The following is a 14,247-nucleotide window of genomic DNA, read 5'->3' as shown; positions in this document are numbered from 1 at the left end:
GACGTTGAACAAATCTTTCAAAGTTAACTTGTCCAAAACTGAGCTCCTAATCTCCCTACAACCGTCCCCCACAAACTGCCTCTCCCATCACCTTCCCCATCTCAGCAAGCACATGCTGCTAATCGATCGGAACAAAAATCTGACTGTCATCTCTGGTCTCTAGTACATTCTACATCTGATTCATTAGCAAATCTTGGGTAGTTTGCTGTCATCATCAGTATCCAACCAACCATGACTACCTCTACCCGCTACCGTTCCGGGCCGAGCCTCCATCCTTACTTCACAGAATTGCCCAAGTAGGTTCCTAACTGCTCCTCTTGTTTCTTCCCTTGCTCCTCTTAGTCTATTTTTTTTTGCAGCAACCAAGGGATCCTTTTTCAAAAAATTTTTTTCAAATGTTTGTTTATTTATTTTTGAGAGACAGAGGCGGGGGGGCAGAGACAGAGGGAGAGAGACTCCCAAGCAGGCTCTATGCCATCGGCGCAGAGCCCAATGTGGCGCTCAAACCCACAAACGGTGAGATAATGACCTGAGCCCACAGGTCATGACCAAGAGTCAGACACTTAACCAACTGAGCCAACCTGGTGCCCCAACCAAGGGATCCTTTAAAATGTAAGTCATATGGGCTGCCTGGGTGGCCTAGTTGCTTGAGCATCCAACTTTGGCTCAGGTCGTGACCTCACTGCTTGTGAGTTCGAGCCCCGCATTGGGCGCTGTGCTGACAGCTCAGAGCCTGGAGCCTACCTCAGATTCTTCCCCCATCTCTCTGCCCCACTCCTGCTCTCTCTCTCTCTCTCTAGCTCTCAAATATGGAATTAAAAAAATTAAAACGTAAGTCATATTCATTCTGTTCAGAACCTTTCAGGGACTTTCTGTCCAAATCAGGGTAAAAACCAAACTCCTTACCATGGCTCACAGCCTTACGTGATCTGGCCTCTATTATCTCTTTGACTTCATTTCCTACTCTTCTCCCCTCACTTGATCCACTCAGGCCACAATGACCTTTTTCTCCCCTGTTCCTGGAATAGGACAGGGATATTCCTGCCTACAGCATTTGTATCCGCTGTCCCCTTTGGCTGAACACACTTCCCTCATATACCACATGACTTCATGTCTTAATCACCTTCAATCTTGATTCTAACGTCCCCTCAATGAAGCCTCTGCCAGCCACTCAATTTAACATTTCAAACCAACTCACTACCTCCATCCTCCCTTAACATCTTTCCTCCTCTCTCTCCCTCCCTCTCTCTCTCTCTCTCTCTCTCTCTCTCTCTCTCTTCCTACCCACCTACAAACAGAAAGAGGGGAAGAAAACAAAACAAAAAACCCTCAACCCTACTGGAGAAAGTTGATTGTCTTTTTAGAGACACAAGAACAGCAACAAAAAAATCTAACTTGGGAAATAATGAAAGGTAGTTCAAAGCAAAAACGCTGATGGTAATTTCTATAGTGATAGGTTTACGACACTTTAAAAGATACAACTCTCAGGATAATTCTATGTTTTGTTATTATCCCATGCTAGCAAGGACAGAAGAAAGGGTAAGGGAAACAGGGTAAGTGACATAATACCCAGGAGCCCTGTGACAAGGGCAGAGGGTGGAGGAATCAACTCTGCTTGGGACAGGATGTCGGGGGATGCAGGCTATCAAGGAAGTTCCAGGAGGAATGTACTCTGAGGTGGGTCTTGAAGGGTGAAGAAGGGAAGAATAGGAATTCAATAATCAGTAAGAGTAAAAAACGGGAAAATATTCTTGGAAAAATGAAGGAGCAACTTTCTACTAAATTCTAGTCCATAAGCATACCCAACGCTTACAAAAACATGTACCAAGCCAAATATAATAAAAATGGTTGCCCTCCACTGATAAAAAAAAAAAAAAAAAAAAGAGTTGCTAGGTTTTCAGTTTGTAACTTAGTAGCATAATGGTGCAAGTTTCTTTTTTTTATTATTTTTTTTTATTTTTTTTTTCAACGTTTATTTATTTTTGGGACAGAGAGAGACAGAGCATGAACGGGGGAGGGGCAGAGAGAGAGGGAGACACAGAATCGGAAACAGGCTCCAGGCTCTGAGCCATCAGCCCAGAGCCTGATGCGGGGCTTGAACTCACAGACCGCAAGAGCGTGACCTGGCTGAAGTCGGACGCTTAACCGACTGCGCCACCCAGGCGCCCCGCAAGTTTCTTTTTAAAAGTAAATTATGATGGGGCACCTGGGTGGTTCACTGGTTAAGTGTCTGGCTCTGTATTTCAGCTCAGGTCATGATCTCACGGTTGTGAGATTGAGCCCCGCGTTGGGCTCCGCGCTGGGCATGGAGATTGCTTAAGGTTCTCTCTCTCCCTCTCCCTCTGCCCCTCCCCTGCGCGTGTGGTCTGTCTCTTTCAAAAAATTTTTTTAAATTTAAAAATATAACATCTTAAGGACTGAGAACAAACTAAGGGTAGTTGGGGGGGGTGGGGGAGAAGGGAAAGTGGGTGACGGGCAGGGAGGAGGGCACTTGTTGGGATGAACACTGGGTGTGGTATGGAAACCAATTTGACAATAAATTATATTTAAAAGAAAATAAAAAATAAAAAAAATAAAAATAAAAATATTACGACAGTAGTGTTAATATACAGGAATACATACCTTATCTCTTGCAGTAAGAAATCGTGGATCATCCTGAAAAGCTTCTTTGACGAGTTTACTAAATCTGTTAAATAATGTAAGTAACTGCTCAACGTATTTCTCAGAGTCCTAAAAATAAAATGTTTCATACTCAAATGAGATTTTAAAAAGAAAACAATACAAAAAAATAATATAAATGTAATTTTAATAAATCATTATAGAGATAAAATTTGGGACTTCTCCGAAAAAAATTTTTTCTCGATATTAAAAGATGTTCCAATATTACTGTTTTGCCATCAATCACTATTTTAAATACCCGATCTTACATTTAAAAAACAACCTTGACACACATTCATCCTCGCCATTGAAAAAACTTACAGTAGTAATAGTTTCAGCAGCTGCTACCATATCTGCCAGGCCAGCACTAATGATATGTTCCTCCAAGTCTTTCAGCATTGGCTCTATCCCATTGGGAACCTTGTCCATCAATGAAAACATTAAATGTAGTTCTGAAAGGACACAACACACTCATGAAATCACCTCATCCATCAAAATAAAGTTTCTCATTGGTCTAGAATGCCTATGATAGGAAAAGTATGGAGAAATATTAGCTGGAAATTGAGAACCTTAATAGTACTCTGTAGGTACAATTAGTTTAGGAGTTGTTACAATAAGTACTAGAACTTCTTGATCTACATTCTGACAAAAATTGTTTTTAAAGGAAACTCAAATTAAAAGTGATCACACAGCACAAAACCTAACTCCTCTTAAAAGGTGAATCATTTGACCTTCAATTCCACAGAACAGTTTTTATTCTAAGAAGCACAAAAATTTATGTAATAGCCTATTTCATAAAGTAGACACAATATTAAATTCATAGCACCATATCATTAAGTGGCAAAAAAACTCACATCATCAGAGTAATGATTATAAAAGAAAAAAGTGTATTAGGGATAACATAAAAGTGCACTCATTGATAGGGAATTTTTCAGTTTATGAAAGCACTGTTTCATGTTATACTGTTTCACTGACCTTCGCAAAAATCTTGCTGCACAAAACTGCGACTAAATAATCCTTTTGAAGGGAGTCCAACAGGGATCGGATAAGATAGAACTCTACTTAGCTTGGCATACAAAGATTCAAATATTTCATTTATGCCAATGAGCTTTCTACTACGAAACTATTAACAAGTGTATGAACCTAGGTGAGCTGAAATACGTACTTTAAATGCAGCTGGAGATTTTTATACACAATGAAATCCGGAGAGCAATACATCAAAGTGTTAAAAGTTGTTATCTCTACGTAGTAGAAATATAGGTAATTTTTTTTTTTACCATATTCCTTTTGGTTGTAATGTACTTGCAACCTCCCCAAATATACCTTTATTAAGAAAACATGTAAATAATAAAAAAAAAAGTACTTGCAGAAATCTTAAATTGTAACATATTTTAGGGGAGAGGGATGAAGAGCATTAACATGGAATGTTATTTTACTTTCTAAAAATATTTGTCACGAAGTCCCACCCAGAAGTCAAATGCCTAGTTCTTTCCTATCCCTGTGTTTACCATTTAAATTAGCCTTTAAAAGCAGGAGTCCTACGGTTTGAGGACATGCTGAAATCCAACCCCCTCCCCTGCACGTTGATACGGAAGGGGAGAATGTTTAAAATGCAAATTTGCAACCTTCTATATGTTAAACATCTTACCATTTTCTTTAAGCACAGATTACCGTAACAAATATACCTCTATACAAAAGAATAATCTAATAGCAAACTTATTAAAAGTGATTCGCTTCAAAGATACCTCTTAAAAGATTATGAGAACTTTATGTGATGGTTTACCTACTTTCAGTTTCATTTCGCTTGATCATGCCTTGGCACTCGGCTAAGATCGTCTCTTTAAAAGATGTCACCAGGGCATTTACACAGCATTCCATGAGCTGAAATACAGCAAGAACTGGTCAAGGCGATTATAAGCACAAATCTACTCCACTCTGCTTTCTAAGCCCCGTAAGATCATACTGTTCGACAACAAGAGCAAAAAACTGAGCATACCGAAAGCAGACTTTACTTACCTTTGCTACAGGAACGCTGAAGGTGGATACTCTATTCTAGTTCACCAAAGTATATTTACACCTAAGAAAAAGGCTACAGAACTTATGTTCTCTTTAGAAATTTGAATAGAGGGGCACCTGGGTGGCGCAGTCGGTTAAGCGTCCGACTTCAGCCAGGTCACGATCTCGAGGCCCACGAGTTCGAGCCCCGCGTCAGGCTCGGGGCTGATGGCTCAGAGCCTGGAGCCTGTTTCCAATTCTGTGTCTCCCTCTCTCTCTGCCCCTCCCCCGATCATGCTCTGTCTCTCTGTCCCAAAAATAAATAAATGTTGAAAATAAATAAATAAATAAATAAATAAATAAATAAATAAATAAATAAATAAAAGAAATTTGAATAGAGCCCCCCAAGGAGGGAAGGAAAAAAACTGGAACATATACAAAACAAAATGAAAAAAAAATTAAATAAAGTGATGAATTCTTCTTATCTGGAGAGAACATGTGTTAAAATTAGATTTTAAAATTCTGAAAGTATGAATACGTCCATTCAACCAACCACCACGAGATGCCTACTGTGTGCAGGCATCCAAGAAGTGGTTCAGAGACGAAGATTAAGGTATAACCCCTGCTATGGAGGAGGTCACTGTCTACTTAAGGGCGAGGAAGAAAGCAAACATAAACTAAGAACAACTCAGTTAACTGGCAACACACACACACACACACACACACCCAACAAACAAAAACAAGCAGAGGAACTATGCACTTCTTTCTGGGGTAGTTAAAATGGTCTCGTGTACAAGATGAAATCTAAACTGAATCCTGAAAAATAACTACAAGTCCAAAATGGATTGAGTATTCTAGGAATAAGAAGCTGGATACGGTAAGAAATAAACAGTGGAAGAGAAAACTAGAAAGGTAGTTGGAGGCACATTATGAAGGAAAATCTACAGTTTGGGATTTTATTCTATAGGCGGGGCAGGGAACAAAGAATCAAAGGTTTTAAACAGAGGATAAATGCAATGAACTTCTACTCCCCCAAGAGTAGTCTGGTCAAGGAGGCTGTTGTAATATTCCAAGGAACATGGCCAGGGTCCAGTGTTCCAGTCAGTCTTCAACATAAGCCACCCCACCCCCACCACTGCTCCTTCGTGTCACAGAATTACTTATTATTCGTGCAGGCCTCAATTAAAATGAATAGGTCGTGTAAAGCAAGGTACCCTACGGATGACTGGTACAAATCTTCTCAAATGAAGATCATGCATCCGTACTGAGGAAGGGAATTATGTGTGTCTTAAAAGCTCTTTGTTGAAAATTCTCCTTGGAATTGACATAATGTTCATAATTACTGACGCTGAATTTAGGCAAGAGGGATTCATTATACTACTTTTTAAATCTTAAAAAAATTTGAATACAAAGTTTTTTTCAGGTCCCTTTTTGAGAATCACGCTAACAACTTTAAAATCCATGTATGCCAATTTCCTAAGAAAACAATACACACAAAGGTGGTGGGGAAATTTCTGCCTTGCCCAGGCGGGGAAGCTCTGCCCCAACTCCTGAGTAGTCTCACACTACACCAGCTCTGTGATGCGCACAGCTGACCACGCCCACCCTCTGCAGCAAGGCGGATTGTGAGGAGGTAAGTCTAACTACATGTAACGGAGAAGAGAAAAAGTGCAATCGAAATAAGCTCCAAGCCTCTGTCACTTCATCTCCATTTTCATTTTGCTTTTTATAAAAGTTTACTTATTTTGAGAGACAGAGAGTAAGCACATGTGAGCGGAGGAGGCGCAGAGAGAGAGGAGAGAGAGAATCCCAAGCAGGCTCTGCGTTGACAAACACGATGCAGGGCTTGATCTCACCAACTGTGACATCATAGCCTGAGTTGAAGTCAAGAGCTGGACACTTAAACGACTGAGCCACCCAGGCTCCCCTCTCCATCTTCTATTTCACTGAAAATTTATACTTGAATACAAGTGAAGTTAGTCCAACTCCTGCAAATTCCTAAAGTCCAGCCTGTGTTGCAAATCGTTGTGAAAAGAAATTTCTTTTTTTTGAAGTTTATTTACTTATTTTGCAGGAGGGGCAGAGAGAGAGGGAGAGAGAGAGAATTCCAAGCAAGCTCCACACTGGGCCAGGAATCTGATGCGGGGCTTGAACTCACAAACCATGAGATCATGACCTGAGTCGAAATCAAGAGATGGATGCTTAACCAACTGAGCCGCCCAGGCGCCCCTTGTTGCGAAAGGTTTCAATGACTGTAAGCAGCTTTTTTTTTTTTTAAATAACACAGAACAACAACAAAAAAAGCAGAGTGCATCGTACATAATAACAGCGAGTATTATTTCATAGAACTTTGGTTTCAGATATGTGCAAGTAAGCACAGTATATACTAAGCCACAATACATAATGTATTTCTTATTGTGGGTTATAATGAGAATTAAAAGGAGAGGACAAGATGATTGAAGAAAACTGAACAGGATCTGGTAACTGCTTAGATGAAAGATAGTTATGAAAATAAAAGTCTGCTGAAGCAGTTTCTAGTTTGAGAGGTTTAACTATATATATAGTAAGGGGTATCTTTCCAAGAGCACCTACTCTGTGTTAAGCATTGCGCTAAATGCTTCACATACACTACCTTATTTAACCCACATGACAACCTTATCAAACAGATATTTAACACATAAGGAAACAAGCTTACGGAGGCTGAGTAACTTGCAAATGTTGTACAGTTAGTTCATGAGGTCTTGTAATATGAGGCTGTATGCGACTCCACTATCTAGAACTTCTGTTACATTAACAGAGCGATTATATACTTAATAATGGCTACATGCTGAGAACTAAGTGCTTTAAGGGAGAGAGAAGTATAGAACATGGTTTGTATCTTCAATAATCTTATAACCCATCTGGGGACATGTATGTGTATATCTAAAAATTTGTGTATAATTCATATATAATAGAGGTACATTAAAAGAAGTTCAACTCATTAATAAACCAAAGATGTAGAAATAAAGGCATCATTGTTACACTATAAACTTCACAAGGACAAAGACTATGTTTTGTCCACAGATATGTATTTGTGGCTTCACACACAGCTGGTGCCTGATAAGTAACACAACAAAGTAGCCTATAATTTGCTACTAAATCTAGTGGTGGGAAAAATAGGTACAGTGGGATTTCAAGTAAGAGGAAGCTGATGAAGGCTAGAGAATTTGTGGGGACTTTATCACAAGACGGACCATAGGATTCTGGAGGATTTAAACAGGCAGAGAAAAAGTATAAAGTAAAACATTAAGAAAACAAGTAAAAAATGCTTGAAAATGAATCCAAGAAAAAAAATGAATAGAAAAAAATGTAAGAATGAGGAAACATTCTTGGGGCACATGGATGGTTGTTGGTTAAGCGTCCAACTTAGGCTCAGGTCATGATCTCTAAGTTTGTGGGTTCGAGCCCCATGTGAAGCTCTGTGCTGACAGCTCAGAGCCTGGAGCTTGCCTCAGATTCGGTGTCTCCCCCTCTCTCTGCCCCTCCCATGCTCATGCTCTGCCTCTCTCTCTCAATAATAAATAAATGTTAACAAATTTTTTAAAAAAATAATGAAGAAATTCTTTATTGGAGTAGCATGACTCTTGTTGGACAGTATTAAGTGAAAAAAATAGGTTAGGGCAAAATTATGAAGAGGACTGAACATCAGATATAGGAAATAATGATACTATAGTTCCTGAATAAAGAAGTAAAATAATAAAAGTGGTGAAAGTTTATAAAAAATTAGCCTGAACTCACAAAAGAATAAAAACGGTCCATAATAAGAATAAAGACGTCTAGCCTCATTAATAATTTTTACTTTTTTTTCAGGGTGCCTGGGTGGCTCAGTCGGTTGAGTGCCCGACTTTGGCTCAGGTCATGATCTCACAGTTTGTGGGTGTGAGCCCCATATCAGGATCTGTGTTGACAGCTCAGAGCCTGGAGCCTGCTTCTGCTTCTGTGTCTCCCTCTCTCTCTGCCCCTAACCCATTCACATTCTGTCTCTGTGTCTCTCAAAAAAAAATAAACATTAAAAAAAATTTTTTTAATAATTTTTTTTAATGTTTACTTATTTTTGACTGAGAGAGAGAGAGAGAGAGACAAAGCATGAGTGGGGGAGGGGCAGAGAGAGAGAGGGGGAAACACAGAATCTGAAGCAGGCTCCAGGCTCTGAGATGTCAGCACAGAGCTTCAAACTCATGGACCGCAAGATCATGACCTGAGCCGAAGTCAGATGCTCAACTGACTGAGCCACCCGGGCCCCCCCATCATTAATAATTTTTAAATACACATAAACATTTTTTCAAGTCTATAATACCAGGAAAACTGTCAAAATCCACAGATTGACAAAAGCGAGATAAGCAAAGATCAACAGGCGCACTGTTGATGGGAGTAAGAATCACCACATTTCCAAAGATCAGTTTGGTATCATGTAGCGATTTGTAAAAGTGCATACCCTTTGCTTCAGCAATTTCATTTCTAGTAAATTCCATTCCAAGAGAACGCCACATGTGTGTGCATAAAAGTGTTAAAACGACAAAGGCATATAAGGATGTCCTAGGAAGTACTATTCATAAGAAATAAACTATAGTAATGACAATAATGAAAATGCCCATCATTAGAGAATTGGTTAGGTATACTGACTAGGTATGTATCATTAAGTGCATACAGGCATGAAAAAGAACGTTATAATGAACTTCTGTATCATATAGAGTAAAATATACAGGACATCATAAATTTCTTTGACATGATAAAAGAAAGGAAGGAAAGAAAGGGAAGGGAAAAGAAAAAAGGAAAGAAAACAAAAAAGGCAATGACCAAGTAAATATAACAAAATGATGATCACGGTTGAAGCTAGGGGCTGGGTACGGGGGTGGGGTTCATTACTCTTTTCTCCACTTCTGTAAATATTTAAAAACTTTCATAACAAGGCTTTTTTTTTTTAATTTTTTTTTCAACGTTTATTTATTTTTGGGACAGAGAGAGACAGAGCATGAACGGGGGAGGGTCAAAGAGAGAGGGAGACACAGAATCGGAAACAGGCTCCAGGCTCTGAGCCATCAGCCCAGAGCCCGACGCGGGGCTCGAACTCACGGACCGTGAGATCGTGACCTGGCTGAAGTCGGACGCTTAACCGACTGCGCCACCGAGGCGCCCCAAGGCTTTTTTTTTAAATAAAAGAGATTAATTATGGTATAAATCCCTATGTGATGAAAAATCCTTCAGAACACTATTTTACATAGGCAAAAAGAAGAAAGGGAGATTGCTTGACAGTTTTCCCCTTCTTGTAAAAGAGTCTTAACAAGAGCATCAGTTCCTTGAGGGCATAGATCATGTTCTTCCTCTTTTGTATTTCTTTGCCATCATTTACCAAAATACTACATACAGAGTCAACCCTCCATATATTACTTGTTATCTGAAAAATCTGCCTTGAATGGAGAGTGGGAAGCCATCCCTCTCACCTTGTACCCACTTTCCGTCTCCTTTTGCCAGCTTCAGTGAGGAACACAACTTTTTGCCAGGTGCCATCACCTCGCGTATTTTGCCTGAGATGAACACAAGCTCTAAATCCATACAGATCTCTCCCCAGAGGTCTGCAAGGTGCGACACTTTCACTATGAATGTGCTCCGTGTTCTACCTTCCTCTACAGCAAAACTCTGCAAAGATGGCACCTGCCATGCAACACAGCAGGCACTCAGGACCTGTTGAATGAGGATGGAGGGCGGGACAGGTCAGCCAAGCGGCGTGGAGAGTCTTCCTTTAGCGGTATTCAATTTGCAACTTTAATTCCACTTCACTGAAATTTAGTACAAAGCAACAAGAATGGCTCTTCTTTCGTTCATTACGTAAATCTGTACAAGTAATAATTTGCTTCAGCCCAACTATAAAGTAGGGGATGAACTAAAAATTATCCTAGGTTTCTCCACTTTAAGATTTTACTTTATCATTATAAGGTCTTTAACCATACAAGGTAACATATTCAAGAATTCATTCATTCTATGCGTGGAAGGTTATTCTCAAAATTAATTTCCCTTGGCCTTTCTAGCTTGGTTAAGATTTCTTTATTTTACCATTATAACTAGTACTTGCTTCATTTATCAACTATTTACATGACTACACAGAGCGACGAAGAGTCAGACTTACCTTCACTTTTTCGCAATCACCCTTAATACACGAAAATAGTGAAAGTTAACAAATACTTTAATGTTATTAATTTACGACTTGTGGCCTGGTTGCTAATTTTTTAAATCAGTGTTTTGTATGGACAGTAAAATAGCTCCTGTCTTCGAATCAGCAACTTTCTCCAAATCTGAGCCCCGGCAGTAAAAACCACCTGCCAGGCACAGTGTTTCATTAAACTTTGACCACACAAGTGGGTATTATCCCATTTTACAGTTAAGCAAACACAGATGACAAAGGTTGAATGACTTGCCAAAGAGCACACAGCTGGTAAAATGCCAACAAGGGAATCGAAATCCTCACATGGTGGCCACACGTACACCCCTAACCGCTGTTAACGCCACCCCCCCACCATCTTTGCCTCAAAGGCTTGCCACCACCAGTCCCCTCTCTACTCCATTACACTGCTGTACAAACAATCCACTTTATTTTAGTGTCCATCTGAAGACAGGAAGCAAATGTCTGCTATTACCCACAACTGGCACAAGACCTAACATATTTTAAATTTTTTTTTTTTTTAATGTTCACTTATTTTTGAGAGAGACAGAGACAGAATGTGAGTGGGTTAGGGGCAGAGAGAGAGGGAGACACAGAAGCAGAAGCAGGCTCCAGGCTCTGAGCTGTCAGCACAGAGCCCGACATGGGGCTCGAACCCACGAGCTGTGAGATCATGACCTGAACCGAAGTCGGACGCTCAACCGACTGAGCCACCCAGGCGCCCCAAGACCTAACATATTTTAAGTGCATAATAAGTACTAACTGAGTGCCCTCAGGGAATGCCAAGGTATGTCGGACAATCACCCAAAATATTAATAGCCATAGGAAAAATGTTAAATTTATCCTAGTTTAAGCTTTTTCTCCTTCCTTTCTACCATGTTTCACTTCTTTTTCTTAAACGTTTATTTATTTTGAGAGAGAGAGGGAGAGAGAGTGCGAGCGCACATGCAAGGAAGGGAGGGGCAGTGCGAGAGGGAGAGAGAGAATTCCAAGCAGGCTCCAGGCTCCGTGTTGTCAGCATAGAGCCCGACTCGGGACTCGATCCCACAAACAATGAGATTGTGACCCGAGCCAAGATCAAGAGTCGGACACTTAACTGACTGAGTCACCAGGTGCCCCTCACGCTTCACTCTTTGCTGTCAAGTGCATCTCTCCAGCGGTGCAGCTCTGAAGGCCCTCTCCTGGTTTTACAAACGGGCTGCGGCTCATGTGTCCCAGGACCACCCAAGGGAGAGGGAGCTGGTGAGAGCCGCGCGCATCACGGGAGTGAGAGGGACTGGGCGGCGCTCCTCCAAGCACAACTCGCACGGCCCTCAGCAGCCAGCACGTCTGGGACGGATGACATCCCAGGTGTCCCCTGAACTGCACGCAGCAGAAGCTGCTCTAAGGGCTGTTCTCTGGCAAAGGCAGTCTCCTCCATGACACACACACGCTGCCACTGAGCCACGCTCGCACACGTGTGCAACGACACACACACAAAAGCATGTGATCCAAGCTGGTGGCCGCACCTCAAGCTGGATGAATTAAAACCTAGGAGCCAGCCTCTTATCTTCTTTCAGTCACAATCTGGAAGGCCAGGCTGGCAGCTCTCAGGGTCCCTGCTTCAACAGCAAAACAACGACAACAACAACAACGACGACAACAACAACGACGACAACAACAACGACAACAACAACAACAACAACAACAACAAAGACTGCCAGCTGCAGAAGATAACAGAGCAGACCAGGAGAACAATATGTACCTAGAAAGTTCTCACAAAGTTCCAAGTCTGTAAATCCAGATATCCTTTCATTTTAGTTTTCTCCTTGTACTTTCCACACTGGATTTGACATGAACTGACACATTTGCCTTTTTTGTTTGAGATGGGTTCTTGCTCCTTGCAACCAAGAGAGTTAACTACACCTGTGTTATATGTGATACGTACATTCAAAATTATGTATCAAACTTTGTGTCTCTTCTTTATACACCCCCAAAGGGCTTAGCATTATCTTTAGGAACTCAGGATCTAGAAATGGACTTTATAAGAAGCCTAGCTTCACCATTTCCTAGCTATCAGAGGCTAACGTCTACTGTCTCTGAGTTTCATTTTCTTCACTTATAAAAGAGTAACAGCACCTACCTGCTAGTTCTACGTCCAAAATACATCCTGAATCCCTCCACTTATATATCCAGCTCTACTGCCAACGACACCTCTCCCCCTGATATAATGTGTGATCCAAATACCCCACTGCAAACCAAATGCCCTTTCATAATATAAAAATTAGAGGACATCAGTTCTCTGCTTCAACCCCCAGAATGGCCTCCCACCACATTAAGCTCCTGCCCCCTCTCTCCTCCATCTGGGTCACTCACCGCCCCTCACCTGCCACACTAACCTTCTTAACCTCTGTTCCTCACACAGGCTAAGTCTGTTCCTGCTTCAGAGCCTTCGCACTGGCTCTTCCCTCCACCTAGAAAGCTTTGTCCCAGATCTTCACGAGGTCTTAGGTCTTAGTTCCAATGTGACTCCCTGAAAAAGACCTTCCTTGACCACATTCCATAAAGCAAAAGCGACAGCAGAAGCATTACTGGCGCTAATTCACTTTCTACAGCATTATTCTAGTTATAGAGACGCGCTTATCCTGGGACACTGTAAGGTCTTGACACATCCTTTACTGGGAATATACATAAACAGCAGCTCAGACAAGCACAAAGATTTGAGAGACAAACAACAGCTGAGACAGGGCTGAACAAAAGGAAGAAGTAAAACTACCACTATTTACAGATGACAGGACATTAATATAGAAAACCAAGAACACAACACCAAAGAACTGTCAGAACTAATAAACGAATTCAGTGAAGTTTCAGAATATAAAGTTAATATGCGAAAATCTGTTATGTTTCTTTACACTAATAACGAACTATCACAAAGAGAAATCAAGAAAACAAGCTCATTTACAACTGCACCAAAAAGAATACCCAGAAATAAATTTAACCAAGGAGGTAAAAGAACTATACACTCAAAACTGAAAGACACTGATGAAACAAAATGAAAAACACACAAAGAAATAGGAAGATATTCAGTGCTCATAGGTTGGAAGAATAGTGTTAAGATGTCATGAGACTACAAGTAATATACAGAATCAATGCAATCCCAATCAAAAGTCCAGTGGTATTTTTCACAGAAAAAGAACAAACAATCTTACAATTTGTAGGGAACCACAAAAGACCCAGAATAGTCAAAGCAATCTAGAGAAAGAAGAACAAAGCCGGAGGCATCATCTCCCTGACTTCAAACTATATGATAAAGCTCTACAGTAATCAAAATCGTGCGGTATTAGCACAGAAACAGACACGCAGATCAACGGAACAGAAAAGAGAGCCCAGAAACAACGGAACAGAAAAGAGAGCCCAGA

General features: G+C 40.8%; 1 protein-coding gene across 2 annotated transcripts in view; it reads right to left on the bottom strand.

Moving 5' to 3' along the window:
- The window catches only part of CUL5 (cullin 5), a 96,796-nt gene that overhangs the window by 21,693 nt on the left and 60,856 nt on the right, over nt 1–14,247 (bottom strand). For both annotated transcript variants that reach the window (XM_047876735.1, XM_047876734.1), the window contains exons 8-10: nt 4,446–4,539; nt 2,980–3,110; nt 2,623–2,730 (exon numbers count right to left, since the gene is read on the bottom strand). In XM_047876735.1, coding sequence (XP_047732691.1) covers nt 2,623–2,730; nt 2,980–3,110; nt 4,446–4,539 — 333 coding nt within the window. The remainder of the gene's footprint in view (nt 1–2,622; nt 2,731–2,979; nt 3,111–4,445; nt 4,540–14,247) is intronic.

The sequence above is a fragment of the Prionailurus viverrinus genome, chromosome D1, assembly GCF_022837055.1.
Source record: "Prionailurus viverrinus isolate Anna chromosome D1, UM_Priviv_1.0, whole genome shotgun sequence".
NCBI classification, from domain to species: Eukaryota; Metazoa; Chordata; class Mammalia; order Carnivora; family Felidae; genus Prionailurus; species Prionailurus viverrinus.
The sequence above is the reverse complement of the archived record's forward strand: the minus strand, read 5'-3'. Positions and strand labels throughout refer to the sequence as shown.